Source organism: Lissotriton helveticus, chromosome 6 (assembly GCF_964261635.1).
Source record: "Lissotriton helveticus chromosome 6, aLisHel1.1, whole genome shotgun sequence".
NCBI classification, from domain to species: Eukaryota; Metazoa; Chordata; class Amphibia; order Caudata; family Salamandridae; genus Lissotriton; species Lissotriton helveticus.
The window spans coordinates 1,544,213,874-1,544,231,268 of record NC_136067.1 but is presented as its reverse complement, the minus strand read 5'-3'; the positions used below and the strand labels follow the sequence as shown (position 1 = coordinate 1,544,231,268).

General features: G+C 43.2%; 1 protein-coding gene across 2 annotated transcripts in view; it reads left to right on the top strand.

The window, feature by feature from the left end:
* The window catches only part of KIZ (kizuna centrosomal protein), an 824,452-nt gene that overhangs the window by 284,872 nt on the left and 522,185 nt on the right, over nt 1–17,395 (top strand). For both annotated transcript variants that reach the window (XM_078649325.1, XM_078649324.1), the window contains exon 9: nt 5,537–5,687. In XM_078649325.1, the coding sequence (XP_078505451.1) occupies nt 5,537–5,687 (151 nt within the window). The remainder of the gene's footprint in view (nt 1–5,536; nt 5,688–17,395) is intronic.

Below are 17,395 nucleotides of genomic sequence, written 5' to 3'. Positions count from 1 at the left end.
GTCATCACTTCAGGTGTCTGTTATTTACACAGCCTTCACCGAAACGTTACTAACAGTGGTAAATATTTTCATCTGCCCATTGTTAGTATATTGGGTTAACTAAGACTTTCCTAAAACACCAAATTCTCCAAAGATATCAGTGACGTTATAAGAGATTCATTATCCCTGACGATAATTGGAGCATAAATGGGTTTTAAGAAACTGAGATCTCGGACAGTCTATATGAAAAGAATGGGAACGGAAAATGCAGTGCGAAATACCACTGACAAAGCTATAAAACAAGGTCGTTTAGCCCACACTCCAGCCATCACTGCTTATTTCTCCGCATTTTCGCCCAAACAAAGTCAAGATATACTATCGCTAAGCAAGGATGTTAATCTCAACGTAACAGACTCAGTTGGGGAGACTAATAATCCTCCATCAAAATCTACCCCAACGAATCTTAGCTTACAACTCAAGGAGGAATGTTTGGAATTAGACCTAAGCAACAAATTATCTAGTACTCCAAAAGACTTTCTTCTGTCATATCATGAAACAATCAATCTGAAAACGGTAACACCTATAAAAAGCAGAGGGAGCGTAACCCTTTTCGATGATATAAATAATAGTAAACAAATTATTGCGATAGAGAAAAAGGATCTAGGAACAACTAACAGTATCCAGTTAAAAACCTCTTCACCGATCGCTTTGTGTGATCCCTCAATGGACCCCTTCAACCTTAAAAATTACAATAACACGGCTGATAACGTTCCTCCAATATCAAAAGCTCTATTCTCTCTACAAGAGATATTGGAATCTGTTCTTTCATTTCTTGGAAATATTCTTGAAAATTCTGATCAGACATTGGACGTCCAAATAGGCATCTTAAAGCACTTGGTAGAAGAAAAAAAGAAAAAGCTTCTCATGAAGTAGATAAAATCAATACGTTATATAAAACCAATTTTGACCAACAAAGCATACCAAAAGATCACAAAAATAATCAGGAGGAAAAAATGCGTGACTTTGGTACTCAAACTGTAGACATTCAGATACAAGGAAAACAGAAAATTGATAACTTGAATGATTCAGTGACATATTCTCTGAAAAGCTTATTTAGAGAAAAACATCAACAGAAAATAAAACACTTTCCAGTATTTTCAAAAACTCATGGAAAGAAAAAGCCTACCAATGCTAACGTTCCCGAAATACAGGAATCAATAATTAACATCAGTAATGCATCGAGCGAAGGAAAGGAAGACACGTTAACTAATAAGAACAAGGAAAGGATCACCGCAATTGGGAAAAGAAGGAGAAGAAAGCCAGAGAGAAGGATCCAAAAACGGAAAAATCGTAAACTAAAATTCCAAAAATCTGTAATCTCTTATAATTCTGAAGAAAAACAATGTGATATTAAAATAGAGTCTCAAAATGTTGAAAAAGGTACTTCCATTAATAACTATGAAAATATGGTGTCTCAACTAGACCCGACAGTAAAAGAGTATATCCCCACCAAATATCCTAAGCAATTAGATCAAAATAAAAACATCTTTATAGAAGGAAACAGTAGCTACTATAAAAAGGTGGAAGGGCCTCCTTCCAAAACTCTTCAAATTGAGGAACTTTTTCCTATTGATTCAGCACCACTCAATAGAGGAAGGATTATAAATTTATTACGACATATAAGGCCATTAGACACTATGACTAGTAGCGAAATTGATCTTGTGTCCTTTCCCAAAAAAGAGAACAATAAATTGACAGTGGTAACCTTTTGGTCAACAGTCCTCCCAGGCATAATATTAAAGGAGAAAGAGACACTACACAAGCACGGATATGATGTATTGGAAATAGAAGATCCAAAGGACCATAATACTCCCAATGGGTATAATGCTCAAATACAGGCAATTACCAATTCTCAAGTCAATAAATACCAGCGGAAAAATGGCATCACTGAAGATCGAGACATCACAAACCTAAAAATTCTGGTGAATAAAGGCCATAGGGCAGTTTGGTACAAAGCTGACATGGAACCTGAAGAGCATAATACTACTGATTCCTGGGCTTGGGTCTCTGAGACTCTGAACAGTAACAAAATCAATAACTTCAGACAAAATTCTGTTTAGCACGGGACTAAGGATTACATCTTGGAACATCGCTGGCAGAACCAAAAACAAACTGTCCATGGCTATGAGAAATCTCCCCGACATACTGCTTTTACAAGAAACATGGGATACCGCATCTTTCATTCTTAAAGGGTACTTTATATATGAAAAACTAGCACTACCCACCAATCGAGGTCACGCTAAAGGAGGGTTAGCCATATTGTTAAGGGAAGACTACCTATGGGAACAGGAAATAATAGACACAAAATCTAACAACTTGCAGTGCATTCAAATATTTGTAAAAAAACATAGCACTGCTTCACCACAGGCAATCTTACTTTTCAATGTCTACGCTCCCCCTGGGAAAGAAAATGACAATACATTTTTGGACATAATTGAAAAGATTACGCATATTACGGAGATCCATACTTATTCATCTTTCTTAATCGCGGGGGATTTCAATAGTAAAATTTCCAATTCTGAAATTAACAGGTGGGCAAATTTATATGCAGAAGAAGGTCAGGAAATTATAATTCCACAATTCCCCGAGGGTATTCTAACCAATAAAAGAGGCGGATTGTTATTATCAGCAATAACAAACCTTAATGGACTAACATTGAATGGAGCTGTTGAAGGTGACATTCCAGCAAAGTATACCAGGCGAGGCAATGGGTCTTCATCCATCATAGATTACATCATAAGTAGTATGGATTTGCTTGATACTGCTTTGCTATTATCTAATCAATTTTGTCTGGAGAGCGATCATGCGATTATGCAACTAACAGCAGATTTGATACCTAAAACATCCCAACCTAGTCATATTATTTACATTGAAAGTACTGTTCTAATAGAAAGTGAACGGAGACGTATCTACTGGAATTCCTTGACCCTTGATAAAATCATGACGAAGATTGATCATTCAAAGTTCCTGGAGCAGAGATTCTCCAAAAATCCTACAGAAAACTTTGAATTCATAATTAAGGATTTCAAAAAACTCGTCCTAAGTAAGATATCATCGGGTGTAAGAGGTAATATTAAAAAGAAGGAAGGTAAAAATGTATGTTCCCACAAGCATTCAGAAGTTAAGAAACAATTAAATAAACTTTTACGTGCTCAATACATGAACTTTTCAGCAAGTGTAAAGAAGGAAATAAACAGATTGAAGAACCAACTGAGGCGGGAGAACCAAAAGGAAAAAAGAGCCATAGAAGATCGAAACTGGGTCGACATTCAGATTGCTGCAAGTAATTGCAATCAACGTAAATATTGGTCCTTAATTGCGAAAATAACTGGTACAAAGAAAAATCTACAAACCATCCCGGTTCCCCCGAATGACTGGGAACTATACCTCTCAGATCTTTACAAAGTAAATCCAATAAAAACCAAAGTAAGTAGTACAGATATGAATTATGATAAAGATGAGAGTTCTCTAATACAAACTACAGCCATCTCGGTTGAACACATTATACGCAAAGCAAGAACCACAGGTGCCTCTGGACCAGACGAAATCCCGATTAAGGCATTACAAGTAGCACCAAAAGAATGGAGCAAGCTATTATGCCCTCTCTTTAATTACATCTTTGAGAGTGGACATGTTCCAAAATCTTGGCAGGGAAGCATAATTATCCCTATCCATAAAAAGGGAAGTAAAACCCAAGCTGGAAATTACCGTCAGATCGCACTCATGGATGCAGCCGGCAAAGTGTTTGCGGCAGAGGTATTAGATCGCCTGAAAGAATGGGCCTTTTCGTCAGGACTGATACCCATGTGTCAAGCAGGCTTTAGGCCTAGGCACTCGGTCACAGATAACATAGCAGTAATTCAGGTTATCTTCGACAAGTACATTACTCTAAAAGCCCAGGTAGTTTATGCCGCATTCATTGATTATTCAACGGCGTTTGATCGGGTTGATCGATCTACCCTATGGAAAAAACTTAGGAGCCTTGGAATCCAAGAACAATTGCTGCAAGCAATCATAAGCCTCCATACCAACACCTGGTGCCAAGTCCAGATGGGGGGAGAAAAAGGACTTACAAAAAGAATCCAAACAGATAATGGGCTGAAACAAGGGTGCCTTTTAGCCCCGCTCCTCTTTTCCCTCTATCTAAGTGACTTGCCTCACCAATTGCAACTTGGTTCTAATCTACCGCCGAAGATTGCCCAGCAAAACATAATCTCCTTACTCTACGCTGATGATATTGTATTATTAGATCTAACCCCTTTCGGACTGCAAGCATCACTGGACATTTTGCATCAATATTCGAAGGAAAACTATCTAATACCAAATATAAAGAAAACTAAAGTGATAGCTTTTTCAGGAAGAAAATAAAGCGCCAAGTACTCCTGGAAGATCGGTGAAGAAAAAATAGAAGAGGTAGACAACTATCCTTATCTCGGAAGGATTCTCTCCAAAAATTTAACAAACTCAGCACAGGTATCAAACCTACAAAGGAAAGCCGATATACATGCCTCTGCTCTCCTGAAACTTTACAGCGCAACCGGGAATAGACATTTCTCTGCACTGTTAGGCACATACAGAGTAAAAATTCCACCTGTATTATCATATGCGACGGAATACATCCCCATAAAACAATGGGTTTTCATGGACCAAAAAGAAGGGAAAATATTAAGAAGGATCATGAAAGTTTCAGATGCTGTACCTGTACAGGCATTGAGATTAGAACTATCAATCGTAAGCTCTTATGCTATAGCTATTGCTAATGTAATAAGGTGGGCCTACAACCTGATCCATGCGAAGAAGAACACTTTAAGGTCAGTGTTGAAAAAAGAGTCTTTTGGGGCAGTGCCTAATAAGCAAGTCTTTTTGGAAAACTTGGCTGTTGCATTTCGGTTGGCAAACATTAAAATTGAAATGTTGAGTACCTGGTCTCCGGCACATTTAAAATTGTTCTTAAAAACTTTTACCCCTAAATTGAGCTACGAATTGGACTGTTTACACTGCAATAAATTAACTATCTATAAGCCATTTGTAGAAAAACTCGAATTCAAGCAAACTCGACCGTACATTGGGTTTACCCTGACACATGGCGTAAGAAGAGCGATCACTATGTACCGGTTGGGTATTTTACCACTATTAGCATTTACCTCCAGATGGCTTCCAGGAGGATCTCCTATATGTACTTTGTGCACAGGGGGTGACCAAACTATTGAACATTTATTACTTGTGTGTCCCAATCAAAAAGTAACCCTAGCTCGTACAAGATACCTTAATCCTATATTCCGCTCCTGCAGAATTATTAAGGGGAGTGAACTTTTAGATATGTGTAGTCTACCCTTGAATGAATTCATTTGTTACAATTTGTACAAATTTTTAAAACAATTTTTATCTCTGTATTAATATTGTTGCACTTTTTGTAAAATGTAGATTTCTTTTGTGGTCCTCTGTCGAGTACCATCACAAATAAAATTTTTGACTTTGACTTTGACTTTGTGTACAGGTATGACACTCCAATTGATTCTCCATCCTTCCTGGACCGTCTGTACAAGCATGCTTTGTTCCTTAAAGACCACAATCTCTTGCAAGAGGAAGATATGGCAGAAAGGTTACATTCCTTGCTGGCTGTGCGAAGCGATGGAAGAAGAACTGAGGTTAGAGTTCATGATCACTGTGTACATCCCTAACAAAAGTAGAATAGTGTCATTGATCTGTTTGATATTAATACAATTAGGTGCTTGCCTCTGTGCGAAGTGTACTGAATTTTATATTTATTCTGAGAATATTTTCATGTGTAGACATTTTGCCTGTTCATTTATAGCTTTTTTTTAACCCTTTTCTTATGACTCATTGACAATATTCAGTTTAAGCCACAAGAGGCCATAAAAACAAAATTCATTATGCAGTATCTCAAAATTTCAACTATTTTGTTGATGTCGTCAAACTTCTAGGTTTCTCAGGGCTCGATTATAGCAGATACTCAAGATGCTGTTGAGTGCTAATTAGCAGGTGTGCAATTTGCACTCAATTCATAATTTGGCTCTTCGTAATGGAGAGTAATTTGTGTTAGTTCCCACTTTTATGTGCACAGAAATTGCACGCGCTGTTGCTCCCGCGATGAGATGCTGGTTTTACCAGTTGCATGATTTGCGCCTGACTTGTCACCCCTTTTTGGGCTTGAACAAGAGTTTGTGCTCAAACTGGGATTTGCTGGCCTTTTTGTAACAGGGCCACTAATAGCTACAATTGAAATGAACTGTCAGTCATTGTGGAGGTGATTGCTGTCAATTGATTGGCAGTAATGCCAGCCCCTAGTTTCATCTTCTTTCTCATGTGCTTGTTACAATGCCAAACATTTATGCATGTAAAATATTTACAGCCTGATTCATGAAGTGCTATTGCGATCGCAATAGCTGCGAAAAAGCAATTGCGAGTGCAATTCTAAAAAAAGGTATTCAAGAAAAAAATGTGCGAATTCGCTAAGGCATAATAGCGAATTCGCAATATAATTCGCAGAATCCTGGTAGTAGCCCAATAGCGAGTCAGTAAATGCGAGAAACCACGGAATCTGCGAATAAGTATGCGAAATAGCCATACAATCGCAATCGCTATTCATGAAAATTCGCAATTTGCGAAAAACCCCAAAAATGCTGTTTGCGAGGCGCAATTTAAGGACAACCCAAAGCAGGTGGTAACCATCAAAGTAAAAAAAAAAAAAAATTGAAAAACCGTTACCCAATCAGCAACAGGTGCTGGCCTGACCAAACACACTTAAGGAGATGCAGCTGCAGCATTAGGACTCTCACAATGCCAGGACTGTACATGGTGGTCAGGCGGCGAAGGCTACAGCGAGCTGCACGGAACAGACGCAGGATCCATGGGAGGATATTCCGCCAGCGGGTCACCCTGCTGGGCCAAACCAGAGAGCAAATATACGCTAAGTACCGCCTGAATGGGCCAATGATCATCAAGCTAATCCAGGACCTGGACCCCCTGACGCAGCACCCAACAAGGCGGACCAATGCCGTGCCCACACATGTCCAGGTATTGTGCAGCCTGCACCTTCTGGCCTCCGGAAGCTTCCAGGGGATAATTGCCGCTGCTGGGGGTATATCCCAGCCCACCATGTCCCGCTGCCTAAGGAGTTTCCTAGATGCAATGCTGACCCAGCTACACCAGCACATAAAATTCCCCACCAGCCAACAGGACTTGGATGAGACCAAGCATCAACTCTACAATGTAGCGCAATTTCCACATGTGATAGGATGCATTGACTGTACCCACATCCACATCTGCCCACCTGCACAAACGGAATACATGTACCGCAACCGCAAGTCCTACCACTCCCTCAATATCCAGATGGTGTGCAACGCAAAGAATTACATCACAGACATAGTGGCACAGTACCCGGGGAGCACACATGACTCCTTCATATTCCGGCACTGCGGCCTCCACGCACGACTGGCCAGGGGAGACTTTGGTGAAGGACACCTACTTGGTAAGTACAATTGCCCCACAATGTTACACTGTGATGAACTAGCTGCGCTGCACAGGCACTCACCCTCTGCTCCTCTCATTCAGGTGACAGTGGCTACGCTCTCCGTGAATACCTCCTCACCCCATACCTCAACCCTGCTACACCACAGCAACGGCGTTACAATGTAGCACACATACGCACAAGGAATTGCATTGAGAGGACATTTGGGCTAATAAAGAGCAGATTCCGCATACTTCACAAGACTGGTGGGGCCATGTACTACAGTCCTGATGTGTGCTGCCGCATTGTGGCAGTGTGTGCAATACTACACAACATTGCTACCAAGCGCCGGATTCCTGTAGAGATATCTGGCAGTGAGTCGGAAGGGGACGACCGGCCACCTGCACATGCGCGTCATGCACGCGGGGAACATCCAGCTGAAGGACACAGACGGGGCAACCACATCACAATGAACTGTTTCTATTGCACCCACTCCCCTCACCCAACACTTCACAAATGCATGACAATGGAAATAATGACAGGAGTCCGATGTTCAATGCTTGAATAAATATTATTGTTGATAGCACAATAATATGGAATAATTGTTATGATTTACATGTGAGGAGTATTGCGCCATACTGCTCAATGTTTTAGACACGACATGCTTATGTCAGCAGCATGTCCCTGCCCATGGATTGAAATGTCATGTGCGACTCCGGCGCGCAGCACCCAGTCGCCTCTCAGGCTCCTCCTCCCGCAGGGCACGTGATCCCACACTGGGCCTGCTGCTGCGGCGTAGGACACCGACCTGTGTTGCAGACAGGCTGCTGACACTCGATGTCCCCTCGCTTGTGTCATCCCCACCAGCATTGGCTGGGCCATTTGGTTGTAGGGCCAGAACAGCAGTGGTCACATGCTCAAGTGCACGTGCCACGTCCTCGCTGCATTGTACCATCTGCAGCTGCATTGCCAGACACCGACGGGACAGCTGGGAGGTGGCATTTCCTATCACGTAGTTGGAACGCATGTAGGCCGTGAGGCGCGTCAGTAGCTGGCGGTGGCGGCGGCGGGCAATGTTGCGCTGGCTGATGATGGCCGCAGTGTTTGCCTCCATGGCAGTTGTCATCCGGTCAATTCAATCAGACACATTGGCAACATTTCTGCCTATGTTGTGGAGCTGCAGTTGTATGGCACCTTGGCGTCGTGCCTGCAATTGGTGCACGCGCAGCATGCGGCGCTCAATACTGAGCCCTCGCACACGCACAGCCATCGCCCTCCTGCCGGTGCGTGCTGTACTCTGCTGTGGCTCCCTGACATGCCTGCTGTGCTGGCTGCCCACAGTAGGTGTGCGCTGTGTCGCAGGTCTAGCAGCACCTGATGTTGATGGTGCCACTGGGATGGGTCTTGCAGCTGGCACTGGTGCTGTGCCTGATGGAGCTGCCGTTGCTGGTGGTGGTCTTGCAGCTGGCACTGGTGCTGTGCCTGATGTAGCTGGCGTTGCTGGTGGTGGTCTTGCAGCTGGCACTGGTGCTGTGCCTGATGTAGCTGGCGTTGCTGGTGGTGATCTTGCAGCTGGCACTGGTGCTGTGCCTGATGTAGCTGGCGTTGCTGGTGGTGGTCTGCATGGTGGCACTTGTGCTTGGCCATATGGAGCTGGTTGTGTGGATGTTTGCTCCTCTTCACCCTCAGGCTCCTCTGGTGCCTCATCTATCTGCAGCCTCTCGCTGCTGGTGTTTTCTGCGCCACCTGTGATGGGAAGTGGACGTAGATTAATTGCATGTATCTTTGACATGTGCAGTTGGTACATGCATGCTGGCTACCATTCCCTGACTGGCTGTTGCATTGCGGACATTGGGACATGTCTGGCTGCATTGGAGTGTTTGTAAGTTGTGGGCAGACTACATGTCCCACAATGCAATAGGGCATGTTCTGATGTGCATGGGCTGCATGACTGGGGTTGATCATGGGAGGCTATCGGGTCATGGCCATTGTTAGGGTACAGGGTCGCAGTCGCATGCCACTTACCTTGGCTGTCTTGGGTGGGTCGGGATGAGTCCAGAGGGATAACACCAACACATGCCTCAGGCTGCAGTGTGTCCTCCACACGATCCTCCAAGGGGGTGTTGGGAGGGACTGTTGGATCTCCCCCTCCAGTGACAAGGCTCTCAGCCACCCTCTCCTTGGCACGACCTCGGAGGTCGTACCACCTCTTTTTGAGGTCTTCTATGGACCTCTGTGTTACTCCCACTGCGTTGACTCTGGCGCGGATGCGCAGCCGCAGTCGCCGTTTCTCGGCCTTAGGCACCCTCCTGGAGTCCTTGCCAAAAAGTTTGTTGTGGTCATGGCAGACTCCATCGATTAGATGCTCCAGCTCCTGCTCATTAAATTTTATCTTGCGCTTGCGCCCGGTGTCACTGGGCACTGCTGCTGCATCCTGTGGGATAGTTGCAGTCTGCAATATCCAAAATATCCAAGTCTGGATGTGTTTTGAGAGGAGCTCTGTGTGGTGCTGCTTCAGTCTCTGCCTCCGTGTTCTCAATGGGGGTGGGAACTGCCTGCTTCCTGGTTGTGATGTCATCACTGTGTTCGAAATGCGACTTCCCGTTTTTGCGATCTCGCTATCGGCGAGATCGCAATTCCTCGCTAATTGCGAGATCGCTATTCCTACACGGAAATGGACGGATTTAGCGATTTGTCTGCGAATTTGTAAAATCGCTATCGCCTTTTGCGGACGGTTGCGATTCGCTTTATTTACTCGCAGTTTTTGATGAATCCCAATATGCGATTTCTGAATAGCGATTCGGTATTAATCGCTATTTAGAAATCGCAGATTTCGGTTTTCATGAATCAGGCTGTATGAGCCCACTGGATAAGCAGATAATGAAGCGCTCATTCAAAACACTTTTTGTTTATTAAACTAACTTGTGCACGTCAAGGCACTATTTACTTGTGCAAAATATGAGGGCAGAGGTACTGAAAGAAGAAAAAATATAACCTGAAAGGGGATTTACAGGTTTAGAAATGTTCCATCTTACATGTATTTGCTGTCTGTAGAGAGCACTTGAGGAGTAGATGCGGGAGAAACCGCAGTAGCATGTTTTGTCCAGTTTCTCTAGTATCTTTGCTGTCCAACATTGTTGACACTCAACAACAAGCATTTACAATGCAATGGTTTCGCCTTTGGAAAAGTTAGAGCTATTGGCATTGTAAATGACAATTACTTTTTTATTTTTGGTTTTTAAAACGTAAATAAAAGGGATTGTCATTTACAATGCCAATAGCTTAAACTCGCATAAATCAGAGACCTATTGCATTGCAAATGCTTCCCCCCCCCCCACTTCAAGATAAAAGTCCAGAGCCGGGCTGGCCCCTAAAGCCGGAAGCAGCTACTAAAGCGTTTCATGATAAAATCAGGTTTCCCCAGACTAAGCATCTCGATTTCGAAACATACCCAGAGGTCATGCCCCTGCTTACAAGGTTATGGTGCTGACAGCTCTAAGTACCTGGTCTGACCGAACAAATTCAATGTAAAGGATTCAGTCAAACTCAGTTAGCTCAGTTGGGGTAAACACCCCCGGCAGAGGTCTGTGTTAAACGTAGGCGCCCAAAATAGGTAAAACGCATAGCCGATTTCCACTGTTTAGAATAATATATATATATGAAAACAATGAACCCGAACCGAGCATATATATATTAGTCAGTTACAGAGATACTCAAACACCAAGTCTAGCCATAGTGCAGTCCTCCAAGACCTACATTGGACGCCCCTGGAGTACACTTTGCAAGTTCAAATTCACGTAATCAACTGCCCTCCTTCAGCCTCATGTTTGGTAAAAATTGAATAGTGGAGCAGTGCCACCCTGTGGGCTAAACGCCTTATGGAACTGTTGCAGTACAATTATTATGTGAACGATTTTACGTGTAAAGAAAACATCATCGTGCTGGAAACAAACATTTCGCAGACCCAGGTCTAAAATAGGTTCCAATAAATCAAGTACAATAAAATTAAACACAAACGGGATCGTGCAAAACGTTGTCCCTGCCTTAGCAAAGAAGTATTTAAAGTCCATTATTATCCTGCTGTGTTAGAATGATAAGTTTAAAGTAAAGACTCTCCAGGAGGTTCTGCAATCCAACACAGCCTCCAGCCGTGTGTAGCTCTCTCTTGCACGCAGTAAGTGGGATCCTCGAAGGTCCAAAGAATATTCTCAGAATACAACACAGCGAGTCACGCTTCTACACCAATTTGCTATTGTAGTGCGACTACTCCTGTGCTCAAGGGGAGGCTATCGCCGTGTGTAAATTGCCATCTTTTCGTGATGGGGAGAAACCTGCCTCCAGCTTGAGAAAAGGACCCACTGAAGGCGGCAAAAAAAAGGGTCCGGTGTTGTACCAGTCACGGTGTTTGAGTTGCCCTTAATGTAACTCTAAATGCTTCGGCTCAATAGTGCTTTACCAACACATAATTCAAGAAGGAGAAATCAATTGTCCTAAAGTGCAACTAATGCATCAAAGTTAAATGACACAAAACCATGAAATCACAAATAATAATTTGAAACACATACACAACATATAAACAACGAAACACGAAGGTGTATATTAAAAAATGAATTTTATCAGAAGTTATTTTTTAAAAATGATTCAACAAAGCAGAAACAGTAGGAAATGCAGGTACACAAAGGTAAAATCAAATTAATAAGTGTCACAGCAGAACCTAAAAACCACCTATCCCAAATCAAAATGAATTAAACATTGCAGGGATAAGATGATGATGTCGACGTTTCGGTCTCTTAAAGCACAGTTTCCGAGACCATCCTCAGGACTGATGTCACTTATATACTGCTAAGAACTGTGGTGTAATCTGAAACATAAATGTTTACAGTTACACATCCATCTTAATTTACAAAGGATCATACACCTAGGTGACAAACTTAACATAAAACTTGAAGACTGATCTTACTGCTACAAACATGTGACTAATAATTACAAACTTATATGAACAAAGAAAACATTCATAGAATTACAGACTAACATACAGAGAAATGTATTTCTCAGACTCCTAACAAGTAGCTGTTGGATCTACACACAGCGATATTATTTACAGACACTTGTGAGAGAAGACCAGTTAGAAAAATGTTCTCAGCATAACCTTGAAAAAGAAAGGGAACAAAGTCGACCAACATGCTTTTTAAATGGCTCATTATATCTTTAGTGGTCTACATGACTTCAATCAAATTCATATTAGATCCAACATATGTAACATATTTGGTCCTGTGTTGGTAACTTAGGCTTCGTGTCATTTAACTTTGATGCATTAGTTGCACTTTAGGACAATTGATTTCTCCTTCTTGAATTAATTCTAATTCACAAACTGTATTTTATTTAAATCATATCCCTTGAAGGCACCTCTACCCTTCCATTATATTACCCAAGCCCTCAAGGGTTACTTTGGGTCGCTCACTGTTCGATAATTACCAACACATAAGACTCTGCCCAGCTTGGTGCTGTTAACCCTTCCCCATCGGCAACATAAAAGTCCTCGCCTGCCCCGCCGAGAATCCACTTTCAGAAGACTGCTGCAGGCAGAGGCGCAACTAGAATCACATTTTGCGGTGGCGAGGGCTACTAAAAATGTTGGGGCGGGGGTAATAGGCATAGTGGAGATTCAGGGGAATCTAAGAAGGGATAAAAAAAAAAACCAGCAAAGCCTCGTTAACAAGTAAATGGTCATTAAAGACCTGTGAAGTACTCGGGTGCGGCTGCGATAAGACGGACGTCAGACCAGCCAGCCCTGGAGGCTGTCAGCCCGGTCTCACACATGGAGGGGGAAGGGGGCCCTATGGGCGTTGCGCGCCTGGCTGCAGTCATCCCAACAGTGTAGTTCAGAAAGCCAATGGCGACACAAAACAGAAGGCACGGGCAAAACCCATTTTTTTCTACCCTAACAAGGATCAACTGTAATATTCACCGCTGAGGGACATGTAAGGATATCACTGGTCGACCTGGATGTGAGAAACCGGCCTGAATGAGTACTTGCATCCACACCAGGAAAGCCCTCCCATAAAAAAACAATACACATCCAAATAAATACATCATAAAAATAAACACACAAAATTGTTGATCTCCACGGCTTGGGAACGGGAAACCGCACTGCCACTGCGCGGCCCTCATGCCAATTGACCACTCGGCTAAACAAGTCCGGTCCCGGGCCGGCAGCCAATCACAGCGCGGCCCGGGAAATGACGTCACGGGGGTGTCCCGGGCGGCAGCCAATCACAGCGCGGCCCGGGGAATGACGTCACGGGGGTGTCCCGGGCCGGCAGCCAATGGCAGCGCGGCCCAGGACAAAGGGGCGGGACTTAAAAAAAGACCGAGAAACGCCCCCGAATCGCGTTTTCACGAGAAAGCGTGATTGACAGCCTCTGTCTCCCAATGGCTAGCCTCCATTTATGGAGCTAGCCAATGGGAGACAGAGGCGGAACCAAAGTCCATATGTAGGATCATGAGGTTTCGCCGTGGGCGGAGCAACTGCTACGCAGTTGCAACGCCCAGGGCGAAACCTAAAAACTTCTGTCCCCAGAGTTGCAAGCTTTGTTTGGTGCAGATGCAGCGGACAAGAAGGAGCGATTTTTCTACTCTAAAAGTAACTGCTTGTGCGCATTCTGGAGTTGAGGGTTTCAAATTAATTTCTGAAGAAACAGCTAAAGGCCTGATTCCCAAAAATATATATATTTATATTTGATATCACACATAGGTGTGCCAAAAATGCCTGCCACAGTCTTGATTCATTTAGCTGTGGTCTGTGGGCTCGCACCCCTGTGCACCTTTCTTAGCCGCACAGAAAATCTGAAAAAAATTATGGCTTTTCAGTGTCTCTATATTGAGGGATAGATCATGTGTGTAACCACGGTAGTGAACAGAAGATCTTGCATTTACAATGGTAGTGCACGCATTGAAAGTAATTTCCTTGAACGGATTTGCTGCATTTCTGGTGGTTTCTCCTCCCCATTTTTATACTGAACCTGGCTCCAAAAAAGAAAAAAATGTGTATGGATGGGACTGAAAACTTTCCCAAACAACGTCATTTTAGTTGTGTTGGGGAAAGGTTTCTTTATGAGAAAATATATTTTGCTGTTAAAAAAGAAAATAAAGTTCTGTATACTATATACACACTTTTCAGATGCACTTTCTCGGGACAAAGTATTGCAGAGGCTCTGTACACGTGGTAATCTATGTTCTGCATACATCTTGTAGCAAAGTCATGAGGATTCTTTATTTTGGGGACTTTGGAATCATGTTTTATTTATTGTTCTATAATAAATCTTTAAGAATACTTAAGAGAGCAAAATTAGCAATGAGACTATGTGTGACTTGTCCTCTTGAAACCCATTGTGCGTATTCAGGCATCATTTTATCCAATAGACTTTTGCCGAGAGAGAGATGCTGGTTTGGGTTTTTGGACATTTTGTAACTAAGGGATCTCAGTGATAGTATGGCAATGTCGTGTTTTTTTATTATTCTAATCTTATGTTATACTTCAATCCTGATTTTTCACGCTTAGTTCCGTTTTTAGATTTAATTACAAGGTTTGACTAGGCATTCAATTTCTCCTCTATATTCTCTTATCCACATTTACACATATAAGATGGCCGTCACTTTTCTACACTAATAAATGACCCACTTGGTTGACACGACCCAATCGACCATCGCTATAAGATATACACAATTAGTCCTTTTAACCCTGTGTTTAAGAAAGTGTGAGTTTTTCTCGTCTTCAGACACCTGCCGTACAAACGGATGATGGCAGTGTACAAGGCTTTTAGCTGAATTTCAGTCGGAGAGTAATCTCTTACACTTTAATATAAGGAAGTGCCTTTGCCAAGCACTTCCATGCTTATTTCCCAGTAGATGTCTTTTCAGTTTCACTGAGCAGTATTAATTCTTTGAGGAGTATCCACTCTGTTTTAATGATGAAAACTGGATTCAACAAGTACAGTAAATAGCACAAATGTTGCTCAAGAATTACTAACTGTCTAGTTTCCGACTCCTTTTGAATGTTTTAGCGTGCACACTTATGCACTTTGCTACTTCCTGTTATTAAAGGCAACATCTTTGTCCTCTCCTCTGGAGTTTGGACAAGCTCACTATGCGGTTAAATAAACCACTAATTGCACAGTGACTACAACTAACCCTGTTAGTTGTAGATGAGAGCAACTGTTTATGATTACTAATTACACTCATCTCTAAATAGGATGCCTAGTCTACGGTTCTCTGTTCAACATGGCTTACACATGTATATTTCCATTTTGATTTTAGAAAAATGTGTACTAGAATATCCCTGATGAAGGATTTAGGTATGAAAAATGCAGTGGGATTAAGAACCATGCGAACATAAATGATCTGAATGGGCACTTGATTGCCATTGATAACATATAGCACTACTAAATGATCAATCAATCAATCAATCAAACATTTATAAAGCGCAGCAAATCACCTGTGAGGGTCTTGAGGTGCTGGAGATGTTGGCTGCTGCGTGGTGTTTTGATCATTCAAACATCCAGGTCTTCAGTTCTTTTCTGAATTGCTGGAGTGATGGTGTGGTCCTGGTGTGCAGGGGGAGGTTGTTCCATGTCTTAGATCTCAGATGCGAGAAGGGCGGTCCTCTGCTGTTGATTCGGGGGATCTCGGCAGTGTCTGCGAGGAGAGGGAAGTGGATTGAAGGTGTCTGGTCAGTTGGTGGAAGGTTAGGCGTTTGTTGATGTATGTTGGTACTTCGTTGTTCAAGGCCTTGTCAGTGTGGGTTAGCATTTTGAACTGGCAGCTCTTCTGAATCAGGAGCCAGTATAGTTTCTTGATATGGGGTGTGATGTGGATCCTTCTGGGGACTTGGAGTATGAGTCTTGCAACTGAGTTTTGTATTGTCTGGAGTCTCTTAAGGAGGTGTGCAGTGATTCCTACGTAAAGTGTGTTTCCGTAATCCAGTCCGCTGGTGATGAGGGCCTGCATGACGCTCTTCTGGTGTTGACTGGAAGCCACCTGAAGATCTGCGTAGCATGCCAAGGGTGTGAAAGCAGGCAAATGAGACTGCGTTGACTTGTTTCTTACTGGATACTTGCTAAACAAGATGATGCTGAGGTTACTGGCGGAGTCTGTTGGGGTGGGGGGTGGGCCGAGTTCAGCGGGCCACCATGATTTGTTCCATGGCGATGCGTTATTCCCAAAGATAAGGATTTCTTCTTCACTGTGTTGAGTTTGAAACAGTTGTCCTTCATCCAGTCCACGACATTCATTATGTATCTGTGGAAGTTGGCTTTGGTGGTGGAGGGGTCTTCAGGCAGTGAGAGGATGAGCTGGATGTCGTCAGTGTAGGAGATGATGTTGAGTCTGTGCAATCTGACGGTTTCAGCAAGGGGGTCATGTAAGTGTTGAAGAGGGTGGGGCTTAGGGGACGCTGCAGATGATCTTCTTGGGCTCCGAGGTGAACAGTGGGAGACGGATCCTTTAGGTTCTACCGGTGAGGTACGAGACGAACCTTTTGAGGGTGTCTCCCTGGATCCCGATGTGGTGAAGTCTGTTGATCAGGATGTCATGGGAGATGGTGTGAAACGCGGCAGAAAGGTCCAGGAGGATGAGGGCTGCCATTTCTCTGCGGTCCAGAAAGGTTCTGATGTCGTCAGTTACTGCTATCAGGCTGCCTTGGTGCTGTGGTTAGGTCAAAACCTGGATTGGGAGGGGTCCACGAGGATGTGGTCTTTTAGGTATTGGGCGAGTTGCTGGACTTTTGCTAATAGGGGAGAAGGAAGATGGGCTGGTAGTTCTTTGATTCGGCTGGGCCATCTGATGTTTATTTTCAGGAGGGGCCTCACTTCAGCATGGTTCCAGTCT